We start from the raw sequence: 17,043 nt of genomic DNA, 5'->3' as shown, positions 1-17,043 counted from the left end.
CACTGCAGCCTGGACCTCCCAGGTTCAAGCAATTCTCCCATCTTAGCCTCGCAGGTAGCTGGGGACACAGGCGCAAGACACTACGCTGGACTTTTTTTTTTTTTTTTTTTTTGAGACGGAGTCTCGCTCTGTCCACCAGGCTGGAGTGCAGTGGCGCTATCTCGGCTCACTGCAAGCTCCGCCTCCCGGGTTCCCGCCATTCTCCTGCCTCAGCCTCCCGAGTAGCTGGGACTACAGGCGCCCGCCACGGCGCCCAGCTAACTTATTTTTGTATTTTTAGTAGAGACGGGGTATCACCGTGGTCTCGATCTCCTTACCTTGTGATCCGCCCGCCTCGGCCTCCCAAAGTGCTGGGATTACAGGCGTGAGCCACCGCGCCGGCCCTGGGCTATTTTTTTTTTTTTTTTTTTTTTTTTGAGGAGGAGTCTCGCTCTGTCACCCTGGCTGGAGTGCTGTGGCCGGATCTCAGCTCACTGCAAGCTCCGCCTCCCGGTTTACGCCATTCTCCTGCCTCAGCCTCCCGAGTAGCTGGGACTACAGGCGCCAGCCACCTCGCCCGGCTAGCTTTTTTTGTATTTTTAGTAGAGACGGGGTTTCACCGTGTTAGCCAGGATGATCTCGAACTCCTGACCTCGTGATCCGCCCGTCTCGGCCTCCCAAAGTGCTGGGATTACAGGCTTGAGCCACCGCGCCCGGCCGGCCTGGGCTATTTTTAAAAATTAAAAAAAAAAAAAAATCCCACATGTTAGTCTGGAACTCCGGGCTCGACAGATCCTCTCGCCTCAGCCTCCCAGTGTTGTGATTACAGGCGTGAGCCACCGCTTCCTTTTTTTTTTTTTTTTTTTTTTTTGAGACAGAGTCTCGCTCTGTCTCCCGGGCTGGAGTGCAGTGGCCGGATCTCAGCTCACTGCAAGCTCCGCCTCCCGGGTTTACGCCATTCTCCTGCCTCAGCCTCCCGAGTAGCTGAGACCACAGGCGCCCACCACCTCGCCCGGCTAGTTTTTTGTATTTTTAGTAGAGACGGGGTTTCACCGTGTTAGCCAGGATGGTCTCGATCTCCTGACCTCGTGATCCGCCCGTCTCGGCCTCCCAAAGTGCTGGGATTACAGGCTTGAGCCACCGCGCCTGGCCTACCGCTTCCATTTTTAAAGAGTTCTATTCTGAGGACTAACGCCATTCAACAAGTCGGTGTGAGTTTGTTTCCGTTTTTCAAAACCCCAAAGCCGGCCTGGGCGTCATCCCCATTTACCCCGGGCCTCTCAGGACCCCGACCACAGGCAGCGCCCCGACTCCAGGCAGGGATACCTCCAACTCCCAGCCTACACAGGCTAGGCCTCTCCCCGCCCTGCTCCCAACAGGCTTCTCTCCCCGCGGCGGGGCCCCTCACCTAGGCAACACACCCTCTCACCCCGACCGGGCCCCCACCCCTCTAGGAGGGCAGGCATTGGGGGAGGGCGCCGGGACGTGCCCTAGGGTGACACTCGGGGTAGGGCAGGGCGTGCTGCCGCGGGTCACGTGCTGCGGAGGCTCGGGGAGGGGCGGCAAGGCGGGGTTTATAGCCCGGGCGCCCGCGGGCCCCACGCTTTGAACGGGTGGTGGCAGCCGGAGTCGCTTTCCGCACGCGCCTGCTCTCCGCCTTTCGCTGGTCAGTCGGTGAGTGCGCGCCCACTCGGCGCCCCAGTGAGCCGGCCCGGGGTCCCCAGCGGCGCCCAGTTGGGGTGGGGAGCTCCCCGGGGCCTCGGGGCCGCTGCTCTGCTCCCCACGGGGCTCTAAGGTGGACGGGAGGCGGGGGTGGTGGTCCGAGATCCTCCGCTAGCCTGGCGGCTTCCATATCCTGGCCGGGTAGGAGCGGCCTCCTGAACCCGCGCTTTCGACCCTTGCCTTTGTAAGTTGAGGCTTCTTTCCTGCCAACAGATTTAGGGCGATTGCTATCAAATGTCCCTTGGCCTGCCTGGGTGGTTGTGGGGAAACAATTAACATTTGTCGAAGGGACATTATCGAAAGGGAAACGCGTTAGGAAACCGCATTTTTTTTGACGGAGTCTCCCTCTGTCGCCCAGGCTGGAGTGCAATGACTCCGCCCCCTGGGTTCAAGCGATTCTCCTGCCTCAGCCTCCAGAGCAGCTGGTATTACAGGCGCCCGCCGCCACGCCCGGCTCATTTTTGTATTTTTAGTAGAGATGGGGTTTCACCATGTTGGTTAGCCTGGTCTTGAACTCCTGACCTCAAGCAATCCACCTGCCTTGGCCTCCCAAAGTGCTGGGATTACAGGCGTGAGCCACTGCACCCAGCCCGAAAACCGCATTTTATGGGTACACATTTTATGGATACACAATAGGAGTGGGATACCGATACTGGCGCGTCTTCCGCCTTCAGAGTAGTGGTGGCTCCGTTCTTGGCGAGGGGAGGGTGAGCTGGGCGGCTCGGGCACGGACGAGAGCAAGCAGGTTCTTGCCCTCCCAGCTCCCGCCGCGGTCGGCTCTGTGTGGGGATGGGCTTTGGGGATACTAAGATGACGTTTAAAGGCGTCCTGAAGTGCTTCTCCTTCCTTAGAGCACCTCCTTGCTGCTGTGCGTAGTCTCCGCTAAACTAGCTTCCGTCCTTTCACAAGGAAGTTTTATTACGTCCCTGCAAAGTGTTCCCACTTGATCCCCACAAGAATCCCGGCTGACCAAGATGTCTTCTGCTTGAAATCTCTCTTTAGTCTTAACCTGGGTTTTAACTTGGCTAGCATTTTTGTCAACAGATACTGCCCTTCAAAAGGCATCTCTCTATCTTGAGGGAGAAACAAAGCAAGTTTGTCAACAACTTTGCTTCTCCCTCCTGAGTATTGCAAGTTTACACATAAGCTCTGAAACCTTGCCTCAAAAGAGAGGGAATAGGGTTGTGTGGGTGTGGATCCTTCAGGAGGGGGACTCTGAGAGCTGGAGAGAGGAAAGAAGCACAGAAGACTACATGGAACTCATCCTGAATTTTTCTCTGCTTGAAATCAGCATTTGCCTGGGTTGGGGAATGAATTTGGGAGAGTCTTACCCCAGTGTTCTGAAATAAGTCTCTTTTCTGCAGATTTCTTTCTCCAGGAAGAAAAATGGCATCCGTTGCAGTTGATCCACAACTGGTATGAATTTATAGTAGCCTTTGCCTACTTTCTCTCCTCTTGTGTTTTGAGACATTAATAAGCACACCCTCCCTACTTTGATTGCAGAGTGTGGTGACTCGGGTGATCAACCTGCCCTTGGTGAGCTCCACGTATGACCTCATGTCCTCAGCCTATCTCAGTACAAAGGACCAATATCCCTACCTGAAGTCTGTATGTGAGATGGCAGAGAAGGGCGTGAAGACCATCACCTCCGTGGCCATGACCAGTGCTCTGCCCATCATCCAGAAGCTAGAACCGCAAAGTGAGTTCTGATTTTTCAAGATGCAGTCAAGGGACTGGTCAGTGGTGAGCCCCTGAGCTCACAGCAGTAACATCCAGAACTCCTCAGCCCTTCCTGGGGTATATACTGCCTTTACCTAGAAACTTTCAGGTGACCCTCATTACCGTAAAAGGCCCGTTTTTCTTTTCTTTTTTTTTTTTTTTTGAGACAGAGCCTCGCTCTGTCACCCGAGCTGGAGTGCAGTGGCCGGATCTCAGCTCACTGCAAGCTCCGCCTCCCAGGTTTACGCCATTCTCCTGCCTCAGTCTCCCGAGTAGCTGGGACTACAGACGCCCGCCACCTTGCCCGGCTAGCTTTTTGTATTTTTTAGTAGAGACGGGGTTTCACCGTGTTAGCCGGGATGGTGTTGATCTCCTGACCTCATGATCCGCCCGCCTCGGCCTCCCAAAGTGCTGGGATTACAGGCTTGAGCCACCGCGCCCAGCCCTTTTTTTTTTTTTTTTTGAGATGGAGTCTCGGTCTATTCCCCAGGCTGTAGCGCAGTGGCGTGATCTCAGCTCACCACAACCTCTGCCTGCTGGGTTCAAGCGATTCTCCTGCCTCAGCCTCCTGAGTAGCTGGGACTGCAGGCTCCCGCCACCACACCCAGCTACTTTTTGTATTTTTAGTAGAGACGTGGGGCCGGGCGCGGTGGCTCAAGCCTGTAATCCCAGCACTTTGGGAGGCCGAGACGGGCGGATCACGAGGTCAGGAGATCGAGACCATCCTGGCTAACACGGTGAAACCCCGTCTCTATTAAAAATACAAAAAACTAGCCGGGCGAGGTGGCGGCGCCTGTAGTCCCAGCTACTCCGGAGGCTGAGGCAGGAGAATGGCGTAAAACCCGGGAGGCGGAGCTTGCAGTGAGCTGAGATCCGGCCACTGCACTCCAGCCCGGGCGAAAGAGCAAGACTCCGTCTCAAAAAAAAAAAAGAGACGTGGTTTCACAATATTGGCCAGGCTTAACTCCTGACTTTGTGATTCACCTACCTTGGCCTCCCAGTGCTGGGATTACAGGCGTGAGCCAACGCGCCTGTCCATAGAAGGCCTGTTTCATAGCATTGGCAGATGTTTATGATCCTTTAATTAAAAATCCCCCAGAGGATGGGTATGGTGGCCTACACCTGTAATCCTAGCACTTTGGGCGGCCTAGATGGGAGGATTGCTTGAGGCCTGGAATTTGAGACTGCTCATTGCAGTCTCTGCCTCCAAGACTCAGGCGATTCTTCTGCCTCAGCTCCCCAAGTAGTTGGGATTACAGGCGTACACCACCATGCCCAGTTAATTTTGTATTTTTAGTAGAGACAGGGTTTCGCCATGTTGGCCAGGCTGGTCTGGAACTCCTGACCTCAGGTGATCCGCCTAGCTCGGCCTCCCGAAGTGCTGGGACTACAGGTGTGAGCCACCATGCCCGGCTGTGAATGAGTTTTAGAAATGGATAGTGGTGATGGTTGTATAATGTTGTAAATGGACTTAATGCCACTGAATTGCACGGTTAAAAATGGTTGAAATGGTGAAGTTTGTTGTGTATATTTTACCAAAAAAATAGAAATCTCATACTCCATGAGAAATCTCATACTGTCATACTTAACAGTCACTCCCCATTTCCTTCCAACCGCCCTGAGGCAGCTACTAATCTACTTTGTCTTTATAGATGTGCCTATGCTGGATATTTCTTATAAATGAAATCATAAAATGTGTGGGCTTTTTTGTGGGGAAAAGAAAGAGAGATCAGACTGTTACTGTGTCTATATAGAAAGAAGTAGACATAAGAGACTCCATTTTTGTTCTGTACTAAGAAAAATTCTTCTGCCATTGAGATGGTGTTAATCTGTAACCCTACCCCCAACCCTGTCCTTGCAGAGACATGTGCTGTGGTGACTCAAGGTTTAGTGGATTTGGGGCTGCGCAGGATGTACTTTGTTAAACAAGTGCCCGAAGGCAGTGTGTTTATTAAAAGTCATCACCATTCTCTTAATGTCAAGTCCCCAGGGACACAAACACTACACGCAGGGACCTCTGCCTAGGAAAGCTAGGTATTGTCCAAGATTTCTCCCCATGTGATAGTCTGAAATATGGCCTCATGGGATGGGAAAGACCTGATCCTCCCCCAGCCCGACACCCAACACCCGTAAAGGGTCTATGCTGAGGAGGATTAGTAAAAGAGGAAAGAAGGCCTCTTGGCAGTTGAGATAGAGAAAGGCTTCTGTCTCCTGCCCATCCCTAGGCAATGGAATGAAACCCAATTGTATGTTCTATTTACTGAGATAGGAGAAAAGAGATAGGAGAAAACCACCTTAGGGCTGGGGGTGGGACATGCTAGCAGGCAATGCTGCTCTTTATGCACTGAAAATGTTTATGGAGGTGTTTGCATATATGCACATCAAAGCACAGCACTTTTCCTTAAACTTACTCATGTCACAGAGATCTTTATTCACATGTCTTTCTGCTGACCTTCTTCCTGCTGTGACCCTATTGTCCTGCCACTTCCCCCTCTCTGAGATGGTAAAGGTAATTATCAATAAATACTGAGGGAACTCAGAGACTGGTGCTGCTGTGGGTCCTCTGTATGCTGAGCTCTGGTCACCAGAGCCCACTTTCCTTTCTCTGTGTCTCTGTGTCTCTTTCTTTTCTCAAGTCTCTTGTTCCACCTGATGAGAAACGCCCACAGGTGTGGAGGGGCAGGCCACCCCTTCATCTTTGTGATTGGCTTCTTTCATTGAGCATAATGTTTTCAAAGTTAATCTATCTTGTCACATCATATCAGTACTTCATCTCTTTTTATTGTGGAATAGTAATTCACTGTCTAGACAGACAATATTTTATTCATTCTTCAACTGATGGATGTTTGGGTTCATTCTACTTTTGGAGATTATGTATAATGCTTCTATGAACATTTGTGTACAAGTTTTTGTGTGGACATATGTTTTCAGGTTTTTTTGGTATATACCTAGGAGTGGAATTGCTGGGTTATGTAATAAGTATTTAAGCTTTTGAGGAGCTGCCAGACTGTTTTCCAAATCAGCTGTACCATTTTACATTCCCACCAACACTGTATGGAGGCTCCAATGTCTCCACATCGTGAACTGCTTTTGCATAAAGATTTAAATCATTCTTTCAAATGGTTAAGCCAAGGACTTTTAGGATTATAAGGAGCCTTTAGAGACCAGCCATTCCAACTCTTCTACTTCCTAAATGAATTTGGTGCTAGTACTTGGCTTGGTATTCTTAGTGGGAAGCTCACACTAAAATCTCCCTTGTTAGGGAGATCCAAGGTGGTCTTAGCATACTCTTTCCTAGTGAGAACCCCAAATACACTGACATGTGCTGAAGTAAGCATAGGTAGGGATTAAACTGGCTTGGGAATATCAACTTTGAGAGAGTTTCCAGATACCTTATTCTCTGAATGAGAGTTCAGGGAAAGTCTCGATACTCTTGGCATTAACATTAGGGGCCAGTCAATGAGGAAGAAGCTTCAGAGCCAGCTTCCTGTTTGTCCTGTCATTGCCTCTGCCTGCTCCTCCCTCACATCCCCATATTTCCTTATCTATAGAAGAGAGTTGCCAGCAACTTGCCAGGCCTCTTTCTGTCTGAGCTAGAGAAACCAGGCAATGCATTCTGTTGTATAAGATCAACATTCTTGCCTCTTTTTTTTTTTTTTTTTTTTGAGATGGAGTCTTGCTCTGTCACCCAGGCTGGAGTGCGATGGCACGGCACGATCTTGGCTCACTGGAACCTCTGCTTCCCGGGTTTAAGCAATTCTCCTGCCTCAGCCTCCCAAGTAGCTGGGACTACAGGCGCACTCCACCACGCCCAGCTAATTTTTGTATTTTTAGTAGAGACAGAGTTTTGCCATGTTGGCCAGGATGGTCTCGATCTCTTGACCTTGTAATCCACCCGCCTCAGCTTCCCAAAGTGCTGGTATTACAGGTGTGAACCACTGCTCCCGGGCCATTTTTACCTTTCTTTTTTTTTTTTTTTTGAGACGGAGTCTCGCTCTGTCGCCCAGGCTGGAGTGCAGTGGCGCGATCTCGGCTCACTGCAAGCTCCGCCTCCCGGGTTTACGCCATTCTCCTGCCTCAGCCTCCCGAGTAGCTGGGACTACAGGCGCCCGCCATCTCGCCCGGCTAGTTTTTTGTATTTTTTAGTAGAGACGGGGTTTCACCGTGTAGACCAGGATGGTCTCGATCTCCTGACCTCGTGATCCACCCGTCTCGGCCTCCCAAAGTGCTGGGATTACAGGCTTGAGCCACCGCGCCTGGCCCATTTTTACCATTTTTTTAATAAGGCTAAAAGTATAAGGTATGGTAATGTGTGTTCATTCTATACCTACAGTACTACATTAACATTTTCCCATTTGTAATTCTAGTTGCAGTTGCTAATATCTATGCCTGTAAGGGGCTAGACAGGATTGAGGAGAGACTGCCTATTCTGAATCAGCCATCAACTCAGGTGAGCTTGGGACAAAAGTGCTGAGGCTTGACACTTCACATGTTTTCATGTTCTATCTGTTAGCACAAGCTGTACATACCACAAATAGGCAAATACTTGTTTTCCCAACCTGGATCTGGATGTGTGTTTGAAAAATAATGGCCGCTTCCTTACTTCCCAAACTGTTGTCAAGTTGTATCTATGAAGCAGAGAAGAACTAACCTCCTTTGGATTAGAAAACTTTTAGTGTGATGTCTATCAATTTGTGTCTTTGCTCCTGTAGATGAAATTGCTGTCTCAAATTGAATCTCAAACTGATTCTCTTGTGGTATTAAATAAATGCAGAGGTGATATATATATAAACTTTTCTCACCTGGCTTGTACAATGCTGCCAGGAACTACCATCCATATGGGATAGCTAGCCAGTGTTGACAAAAATGATAGGCTCATCTGTCCTGGTGATCCTTTGGTTCAGATAATGTCCTAAAATTTTGTTAAGAAGTAAGAATGGTTGGCCGGGTGCGGTGGCTCAAGCCTGTAATCCCAGCACTTTGGGAGGCCGAGACGGGCGGATCACGAGGTCAGGAGATCGAGACCATCCTGGCTAACACGGTGAAACCTCGTCTCTACTAAAAAAATACAAAAAACTAGCCGGGCGAGGTGGCGGCGCCTGTAGTCCCAGCTACCTGGGAGGCTGAGGCAGGAGAATGGCGTGAACCCGGGAGGTGGAGCTTGCAGTGAGCTGAGATCCGGCCACAGCACTCCAGCCCGGGTGACAGAGCGAGACTCTGTCTCAAAAAAAAATAAAATAAAATAAAAATAAAAATAAAAAAATAAATAAAAATGGCAGAATTAAGAATACAGAATGGCACAAAAGGATATCAGTTAGGGAAAAATATAGCTCTGTGTCTTTTCATAATCTAAATGCAGTCATCTGTCAGTTAGTGATGGGAATATGTTTTGAGAAATGCATCATTAGGTGATTTTGCCATTGTGTGAACATCAGAGTATACTCACACCAACCTAGATGGTAGAGCCCAGTGGTCCCCAAGCTTTTTGGCACCAGGAACTGGTTCTGTGGAAGACAGTTTTTCCATGGACCAGCAGGGGGCGGGTGGTGTTTTGGGGATGATTCAAGTGTACTATATTTATCATTAGATTCTCATAAGGAGCATGCAGCTGCATGCATGGGCATGCACAGTTCACAGGGTTAGGGTTAGGTCTCCTATGAGAATCTAATGCCGCCTCTGTTAATGGACTGGTAATGGTCCATGGCCCGGGGGTTAGGGACTCATGGTATAGCCTATTGCTTGCTTCTAGGCTACAAACCTTCACAGCATGACTACACTGACTACTATAACACAATGATAAGTATTTGTGTATCTAAACGTAGAAAAGGTACAGTGAAAAAAAAAGGTATACCTGTTATAGGGCAGTCCATTATAATCTTATGGGACTATCATTGAATATGTGGTCCATTGCTGACCAAAATGTTATGTGGTTCACAGCTATAGAAAAGTTTAGTGTATAGCCTTTAGAATGCTTGTGCAAATCTTTTAAATTTTTCACTTACATTGCTTGAGACTATGCTAATGGTGAGAGCTATTTTCCATTTTGGATATTTTCTTTAAATGTTGGTAACTTCTGTTACCAACACAAGTTCGGCTCACTGCAGCCTCTTCCTCCTGGGTTCAAGCAATTGTCCTGCTTCAGCATCCCTAGTAGCTGGGTTCACAGGCACGCCCTGCTACACCCAGCTATTTTTTGTTTGTTTGTTTGTTTGTTTTTGAGATGGAGTTTCACTCTTGTTGCCCAGGCTGTAGTGCAATGGTGCAATTTTGGCTCACTGCAACCCCCGCCTCATGGGTTCAAGAGATTCTTCTGCCTCAGTCTCCCAAGTAGCTGGGGTTACAGGCATGTGCCACCACGCCCAACTAATTTTTTTGTATTTAGTAAAGACAACGTTTTACCATGTTGGTCAGGCTGGTCTCGAACTCCTGACCTCAGGTGATCCAACTGCCTCAGCTTTCCAAAGTGCTGGGATTACAGGCGTGAGCCACCATGCTGGCCATGTATAATAACTGCATACTAATAACACCCCGAGGGCCAGTTTTAGTTTGATCTTCAGTTTCCTCTCTGAAATTATGTGACTTTGGAATAAGCTATATAACTTACCTTTTCTTTTCTCTTTTCTTTTCTTTTCTCTTCTTTCTTTTTTTTTTTTTTGAGACAGGGTCTTGCTCTGTCACCTGGGCTGAGTGCAGTGGCACAATCACGGCTCACTGCAGCCTTGGCAAATAGACAGATTTCATATCTGTTTACTTCATTTGCTCCTCCAGCAATTCCCAAGGATTGGTAGGTAGGGCAGATATACTTGATAGGGAAATTCAGGCTCATCAACTCTTAGTGACTTGTCCAAGACCTAAAGCTAGAGTGAGAGGACTAGATTCCTTCTTTAACTCTTCAGCTGTGCTGCCTTAGCTAAGACCTTGAGTATGTCTTTGTGCTCATGTTTCTCACCAGCCAAGGGATCTGCTTTTCTACTTATAGATTGTTGCCAATGCCAAAGGTGCTGTGACTGGGGCAAAAGATGCTGTGACAACTACCGTGACTGGGGCCAAGGATTCTGTGGCCAGCACAATTACAGGGGTGATGGACAAGACCAAAGGGGCAGTGACTGGCAGTGTGGAGAAGACCAAGTCTGTGGTCAGTGGCAGCATTAACACAGTATTGGGGAGTCGGATGATGCAGCTCGTGAGCAGTGGCGTAGAAAACGCACTCACCAAATCAGAGCTGTTGGTAGAACAGTATCTCCCTCTCACTGAGGAAGAACTAGGTAACTGGAATTTTATTTTCAAATACTGTTTTATATTAAATCTTTTTTAAACAGCTTCACTGACATACACTCTCATCTTTAGTCTAAATTTACACAGCTGTGCAAGCATCACCGCAATACAGTTTTAGAATACTTCTGCTACCCCAAAAGATTCTCATGCCTGTTTGCAGTCAATCCTTTTTAATTTAATTTAATTTTATAGAGATGGGATCTCACTATGTTATACAGGCTGATCTCGAACTCCTGGGTTCAAACGATCCACCTGCCTTGACTTCCCAAAGTGTTGGGATTACAGATGTGAGCAACCACTAATCTTTTTGCCTTTATAGATTTTCCTTCCTAAAGCAATCATAAAGTTCACATTGAATTGTACATAGTAAGTTTTCAAACTTTGGCAAAAATTGGCCTTGAAAAATATTTTCTGTAAATGGATTGTGTTTAATGGATTGCTTTATAAAATCCTCATTATAAAGAATCATCATTAGGTAATGTGTGCCAGGTACCATGCCGCTCAAGTTCACTGTAGGCTGGGTGCAATGGTGCATGCCTATAATCCCAGCACTTTGGGAGGCTGAGACAGGCAGATCACTTGAGTTCAGGAATTTGAGATTAGCCTGGGCAACATGACGAAACCCTAAAAAACACAAAAATTAGCTGGGCGTGGTGGCTTGTTCCTATATTCCCAGCTACTCGGGAGGCTGAGGGGAGAGGATCAGTTGAGCCTGGGAGGTTGAGGCTGCAGTGAGCCAAGATTGCGCCACTGTACTCCAGCTGGGCAACAGAGCAAGATGCTGTTTCCAAAAAAAAAAAAAAAAAAAAAAAAGGCAGTTTACTCTAGTGGAAAAACGTGTAGATGCATGCAGTGTGTAGCAGATACAGTAATATGTTCAGGGTAGTCAAGTCCAGCAGCAGACATGAGCAGTCTTGGAAAAATGACTACATGATTGCTAAGTGATTGGGTACAAGTAAGAAAGTAAAGACCCAGATTAGAGTCCAGGCCTTATCAGTTGTTGCTGTGATCCCTTAAGTTTTTTTATATCTTATTTCTAACTTCAGAAAAAGAAGCAAAAAAAGTTGAAGGATTTGATCTGGTTCAGAAGCCAAGTTATTATGTTAGACTGGGATCCCTATCTACCAAGCTTCGCTCCCGTGCCTACCAGCAGGCTCTCAGCAGGGTTAAAGAAGCTAAGCAAAAAAGCCAAGAGACCATTTCTCAGCTCCATTCTACTGTTCACCTGGTGAGTAAAACTTTATTTTAAGGTATCTGAAGTGGGTTCATTTATCTCTAGGACCAAGAATTAATGTAATCACAAAATCCAAGAATTTCACTCTTACTTGAACAACCCGATAGAAAACTGGACAAAGAATATGAAGACAGCTCACAGAAAAAGGAAGTATAAATAGCTGAAATACATGAAGCAATGCTAATCTCGCTCTGAGGGGTCAAGTACCGACATCTCTCTTGTCCTGCCACACGGGAAATGTGGCTGTTGGCAGTGGTGTAGAGAAAGAACCACACTTACACAGCTCTTGCTCTAAGGGACTGATTCAAGAGACAGTTGTAGGAAAGTTACAAACATACCCACTCTTCAAGCAGTTTTACTTTTTATCTTATGGATGTGTATATTTGTTTAAAGTTGCAAGAGACTATAACAATGCACATCCACTAACAGGACTAATTAAATTGATACATCACAATAGACTACTGTAGCCATTAAAGGTTGCCAAGTTAGAGAACAGTATGTACCATTCTGTACTGCCATAAGGAAACCATTTCTTCCTTGAAGGGGAAATAGGTGGTTGGCCACAGGGAAGAGGAAGGTCAGATTCCTTTCTGTTTTATAATTCTAACTTATCCTTTACTCATGTACACATTAAATTTTAGTTGCTGGCTGGGCGTGGTGGCTCATGCCTATAATCCCAGCACTTTAGGAGGGCAAGGTGGGCAGATCACCTGAGGTCAGGAGTTTGAGACCAGCCTGGCCAATGTGGTGAAACCCTATCTCTACTAAAAATACAAAAATTAGCTGGGCATGGTGGCATATGCCTGTAATCCCAGCTACTCAGGAGGCTGAGATAGGACAATCGCTTGAACCCGGGAGACGGAGGTTCAGGGAGCTGTGATCACGCCACTGCACTTCAGTCTGGGTGACGGAGTGAGACTCTCTCAAAAAAAAAGAGAAAATTTTTTTTTTTTTAGTTGCTTTACCTGTGCTAAACTGGAGGTAAATTTGGAGTCAGTGATTTAACAGTTAGAGGCAGTAAAGAGCTATTACTGCTTGGTTAATTTACACATATAATAAATAATGATGATAGCAGGAATAGATCTCATTCAACTCCAGGAAATTCTTAGTTTTTATATTGCCTGATTTACATCATACATCTGCAAACAGGCTAACATGAATATCTGACTTGTGTGTTCCTTTGTCTTGTTTCAATGTGTCTAGATTGAATTTGCCAGGAAGAATGTGCATAGTGCCAATCAGAAAATTCAGGATGCTCAGGATAAGCTCTACCTCTCATGGGTGGAGTGGAAAAGGAGCATTGGATACGATGATACTGATGAGTCCCACTGTGCTGAGGTAAGATGACTGGGACAGTCATTCGCTGATTTCTGAAGAAGTTCTTATCAGACTTTTCATTTCAATTTTTCCATACTATGTCTTAGAATACTCTTCTGTATCAAAAGGTTGAACAATACCATGTGCATAGGTGGCTAGTTACATGGCAGAAAAGCAAAACTAGGCAGGGAATAATTTTATCTAACAATCTATGAGTATACATATGCCCCAAGTGAGATACAACTAAATGAGAAACACAGGCCTTGCCCTCATAATGGGTGCAGACTAACAGGGGATATAGCCAGCCATGCTGTCCTATTGTGCCTTTTTTTTTTTTTTTTGAGATGGAGTCTCACTCTGTTGCCCAGGCTGGAGTGCAGTGGCCGGATCTCAGCTCACTGCAAACTCTGCCTCCCGGGTTCACGCCATTCTCCTGCCTCAGCCTCCCGTGTAGCTGAGACTACAGGTGCCTGCCACCACGCCTGGCTAGTTTTTTGTATTTTTTTTTAGTAGAGACAGGGTTTCACCGTGTTAGCCAGGATGGTCTCGATCTCCTGACCTCGTGATCCTCCTGTCTTGGCCTCCCAAAGCGCTGGGATTACAGGCTTTTTAATGCTCCTTGCAGAAGAGGGCTATCCTATAGGCAGTACGCTCAGAGTAGCCAAGTCCGGTTGTTTTTTTTTTTTTTTTTTCTTTTTTTTTTTGAGACAGAGTCTCGCTCTGTCGCCCAGGCTGGAGTGCAGTGGCTGGATCTCAGCTCACTGCAAGCTCCGCCTCCCGGGTTTACACCATTCTCCTGCCTCAGCCTCCCCAGTAGCTGGGACTACAGGCGCCCGCCACCTCGCCCGGCTAGTTTTTTTGTATTTTTTAGTAGAGACGGGGTTTCACCATGATAGCCAGGATGGTCTCGATCTCCTGACCTCGTGATCCACCCATCTCGGCCTCCCGAAGTGCTGGGATTACAGGCTTGAGCCACCGCGCCTGGCCATCCAGTTGTTAACAGCATAAATACAGGCACTATTGGCCGGGCCCGGTGGCTCACGCCTGTAATCCCAACACTTTGGGAGGCCGAGGTGGGCGGATCATGAGGTCAGGAAATAGAGACCATCCTGGCTAACATGGTGAAACCCTGTCTCTACTAAAAATACAAAAAATGAGCCAGGCATGATGGCACGTGCCTGTAATCCGAGCTACCCGGGCGGCTGAGGCAGGATAATCGCTTGAACCCAGGAGGCAGAGGTTGCAGTGAGCCGAGATTACACCACTGCCCTCTAGCCTGGGCAACAGAGCAAGACTCTGTCTCAAAAAACAAAAGAAAATAACGCTGGGCGCGGTGGCTCAAGCCTGTAATCCCAGCACTTTGGGAGGCCGAGACGGGCGGATCATGAGGTCAGGAGATGGAGACCATCCTGGCTAACATGGTGAAACCCCGTCTCTACTAAAAAATACAAAAAACTAGCCGGGTGAGGTGGCGGGCACCTGTAGTCCCAGCTACCTGGAAGGCTGAGGCAGGAGAATGGCGTAAACCTGGGAGGTGGAGCTTGCAGTGAGCTGAGATCGCGCCACTGCACTCCAGCCTGGGCGACAGAGCCAGACTCTGTCTCAAAAAAAAAAAAAAAAAAAGAAAATATATGGGAAGACTATCTCAGGCAGCCTTGGAGTGGGGGTAGGTGAGTCACATTGCTTCCTGGAAGAGATGAATGGTAAACTGAGAACTAATGGGTAAATTAGGCGAAAGGGCAATAAGGTGACTAAGGTTCTGGAGAGAAGACATAGCATCTTGGCTGGGTATAATGGCTCACACCTGTAATCTCAGCACTTTGGGAGGCCAAGGCAGGCAGATCACTTGAGCCTAGGAATTCAGGACCAGCCTGGGCAACTGTGAAACCCCCATCTCTACAAAAAATGCAAAAATTAGCAGGGCGTGGTGGTGTGCACCTGTAGTCCTAGTTGCTCGGGAGGCTGAGGTGGGTGGATCACCTAAGCCCAAGAGGTCAGGGCTGCAGTGAGCCATGATTGTGCCACTGCTCTCCAGCCTGGGAGACAGACCGAGACCCTGTCTCAAAAAGAAAAGAAAAAAAAACAGAAAGAAATATCCTCTAGGATATTCTAGGAAATGTCCTAGAAAGTGGTTTGTGTCCCAAAAGCTCTGAAGTCAGTAGACAGCGTTTCACCATTTTGGCCAAGATGGTCTCAGTCTCCCTCAAGGAGCATGTCTTGTCATCTTATTTGAGGAGGGATTATATACATTACACTACTAGCATGAAGTACATTTCCATTCTTTTGAGTCTCCCCTACCTAATATGTTTCTTCAGTTTAAGATGATGAACTTTGGAGACTCAGGCAGTAGTTCGAATCCCTACCCAGCTGTTTTCTAGTTGTTAACTGAAGCCATCTACTTAAACTCTAAGCTTATATCCACATCTATGAAATGTGAATAATATTGCTGCACTCGGTATTGTAATGAGGATTTTTAAAAACCGAAGAAGCCATATATGTGGTGGACACATAACCAGCTTACTGTCATTGAACTAACTTAACATAGCACTGCTGGATCCACTGCTAATTTTAAGTTTTATTTTTAGCACATTGAGTCACGTACTCTTGAAATTGCCCGCAACCTGACTCAGCAGCTCCAGACCACGTGCCACAACCTCCTGTCCAACATCCAAGGCGTACCACAGAACATCCAAGATCAGGCCAAGCACATGGGGGTGATGGCAGGCGACATCTACTCAGTGTTCCGCAGTGCTGCCTCCTTTAAGGAAGTGTCTGACAGCCTCCTCGGAATCTTTAGATGACGTGATGGATTATCTTGTTAACAACACGCCCCTCAACTGGCTGGTAGGTCCCTTTTATCCTCAGCTGACTGAGTCTCAGAATGCTCAGGACCAAGGTGCAGAGATGGACAGGAGCAGCCAGGAGACCCAGCGATCTGAGCACAAAACTCATTAAACCTGCCCCTGTCACTACTGCATGATGTGGCCAGGCAGATGACCTGTTATGTTGAAATTAACTTGCTAGGCAACCCTAAATTGGGAAGCAAGTAGCTAGTAAAAAGGCCCTCAATTATAGTTGTTTCCATCTGAATGAAGAGCTTTAAAGTTTCTGGCATTAGCAGATAATTTCTGTTCACCTGGTAAGAAAAGAATGCTAGGCTTGTCAGAGCCTATAGCCAGAACTCAGAAAAAATTCAAGTGCACTTATGTTCTCATTCTGTGGCCATTGTGTTGCCTCTGTTACTGCTTGTATTGAATAAAAACATCTTCATGTGGGCTGGGGTAGAAACTGGTGTCAGCTCTGGTATGGTCTGAAAAGGCCTCTTCACTGGTTTATCTCATGATGATTACTTGTAAAACTTGATTTTAGCTTTTTATTTCTCAAATAGGAATAATACTATGTTTGAATTCAATAAAATTCACTGCAGGATAGACCAGTTACATGCTGTTTGTTCCATATGCTTCGTGTGTTGCTTTCGTAGAGCTACTTAACCTGCATGACAGAGTTATTATACATACATGAATTTCAGTTGGCCTGTTGGGGAATTTGGCAGAGTGAGAACATTGGAAGGCTAATGTTAAAAATGGGATGCTTAATAACAGATTAAAAAAAACCTAAAAGCTGACGTGCATATTCAAATTTTACTAGGTGACAGTTGGCCCTCTTTGTTTGCCAACTTACTGGATCCCTGTGAGTGGGTTTTTAAACCAGTAAAATGTCCTAGTCATGTCTGACTACCTCACTGAAAAGGAATCAGAGCTGAAAGGAAGTGAGTGATTATTTAAATCAGTGTCATG

General features: G+C 47.1%; 1 protein-coding gene across 1 annotated transcript; it reads left to right on the top strand.

Moving 5' to 3' along the window:
- Positions 1 to 1,456: 1,456 nt before the first annotated feature.
- On the top strand, positions 1,457 to 16,686 carry PLIN2 (perilipin 2). Its single transcript, XM_033237434.1, is given in 9 exon segments — positions 1,457 to 1,653; positions 3,066 to 3,117; positions 3,205 to 3,400; positions 7,788 to 7,870; positions 10,400 to 10,685; positions 11,742 to 11,923; positions 13,133 to 13,267; positions 15,832 to 16,031; positions 16,033 to 16,686. Coding segments are annotated over 8 exon segments (1,281 nt in total). The 5' UTR covers positions 1,457 to 1,653; positions 3,066 to 3,087; the 3' UTR covers positions 16,202 to 16,686.
- Positions 16,687 to 17,043: the final 357 nt, after the last annotated feature.

This window comes from Trachypithecus francoisi, unplaced genomic scaffold (genome assembly GCF_009764315.1).
Source record: "Trachypithecus francoisi isolate TF-2019V2 unplaced genomic scaffold, Tfra_2.0 Lachesis_group16, whole genome shotgun sequence".
Taxonomy (NCBI): domain Eukaryota; kingdom Metazoa; phylum Chordata; class Mammalia; order Primates; family Cercopithecidae; genus Trachypithecus; species Trachypithecus francoisi.
This window is presented reverse-complemented; position numbering and strand designations above follow the sequence as displayed.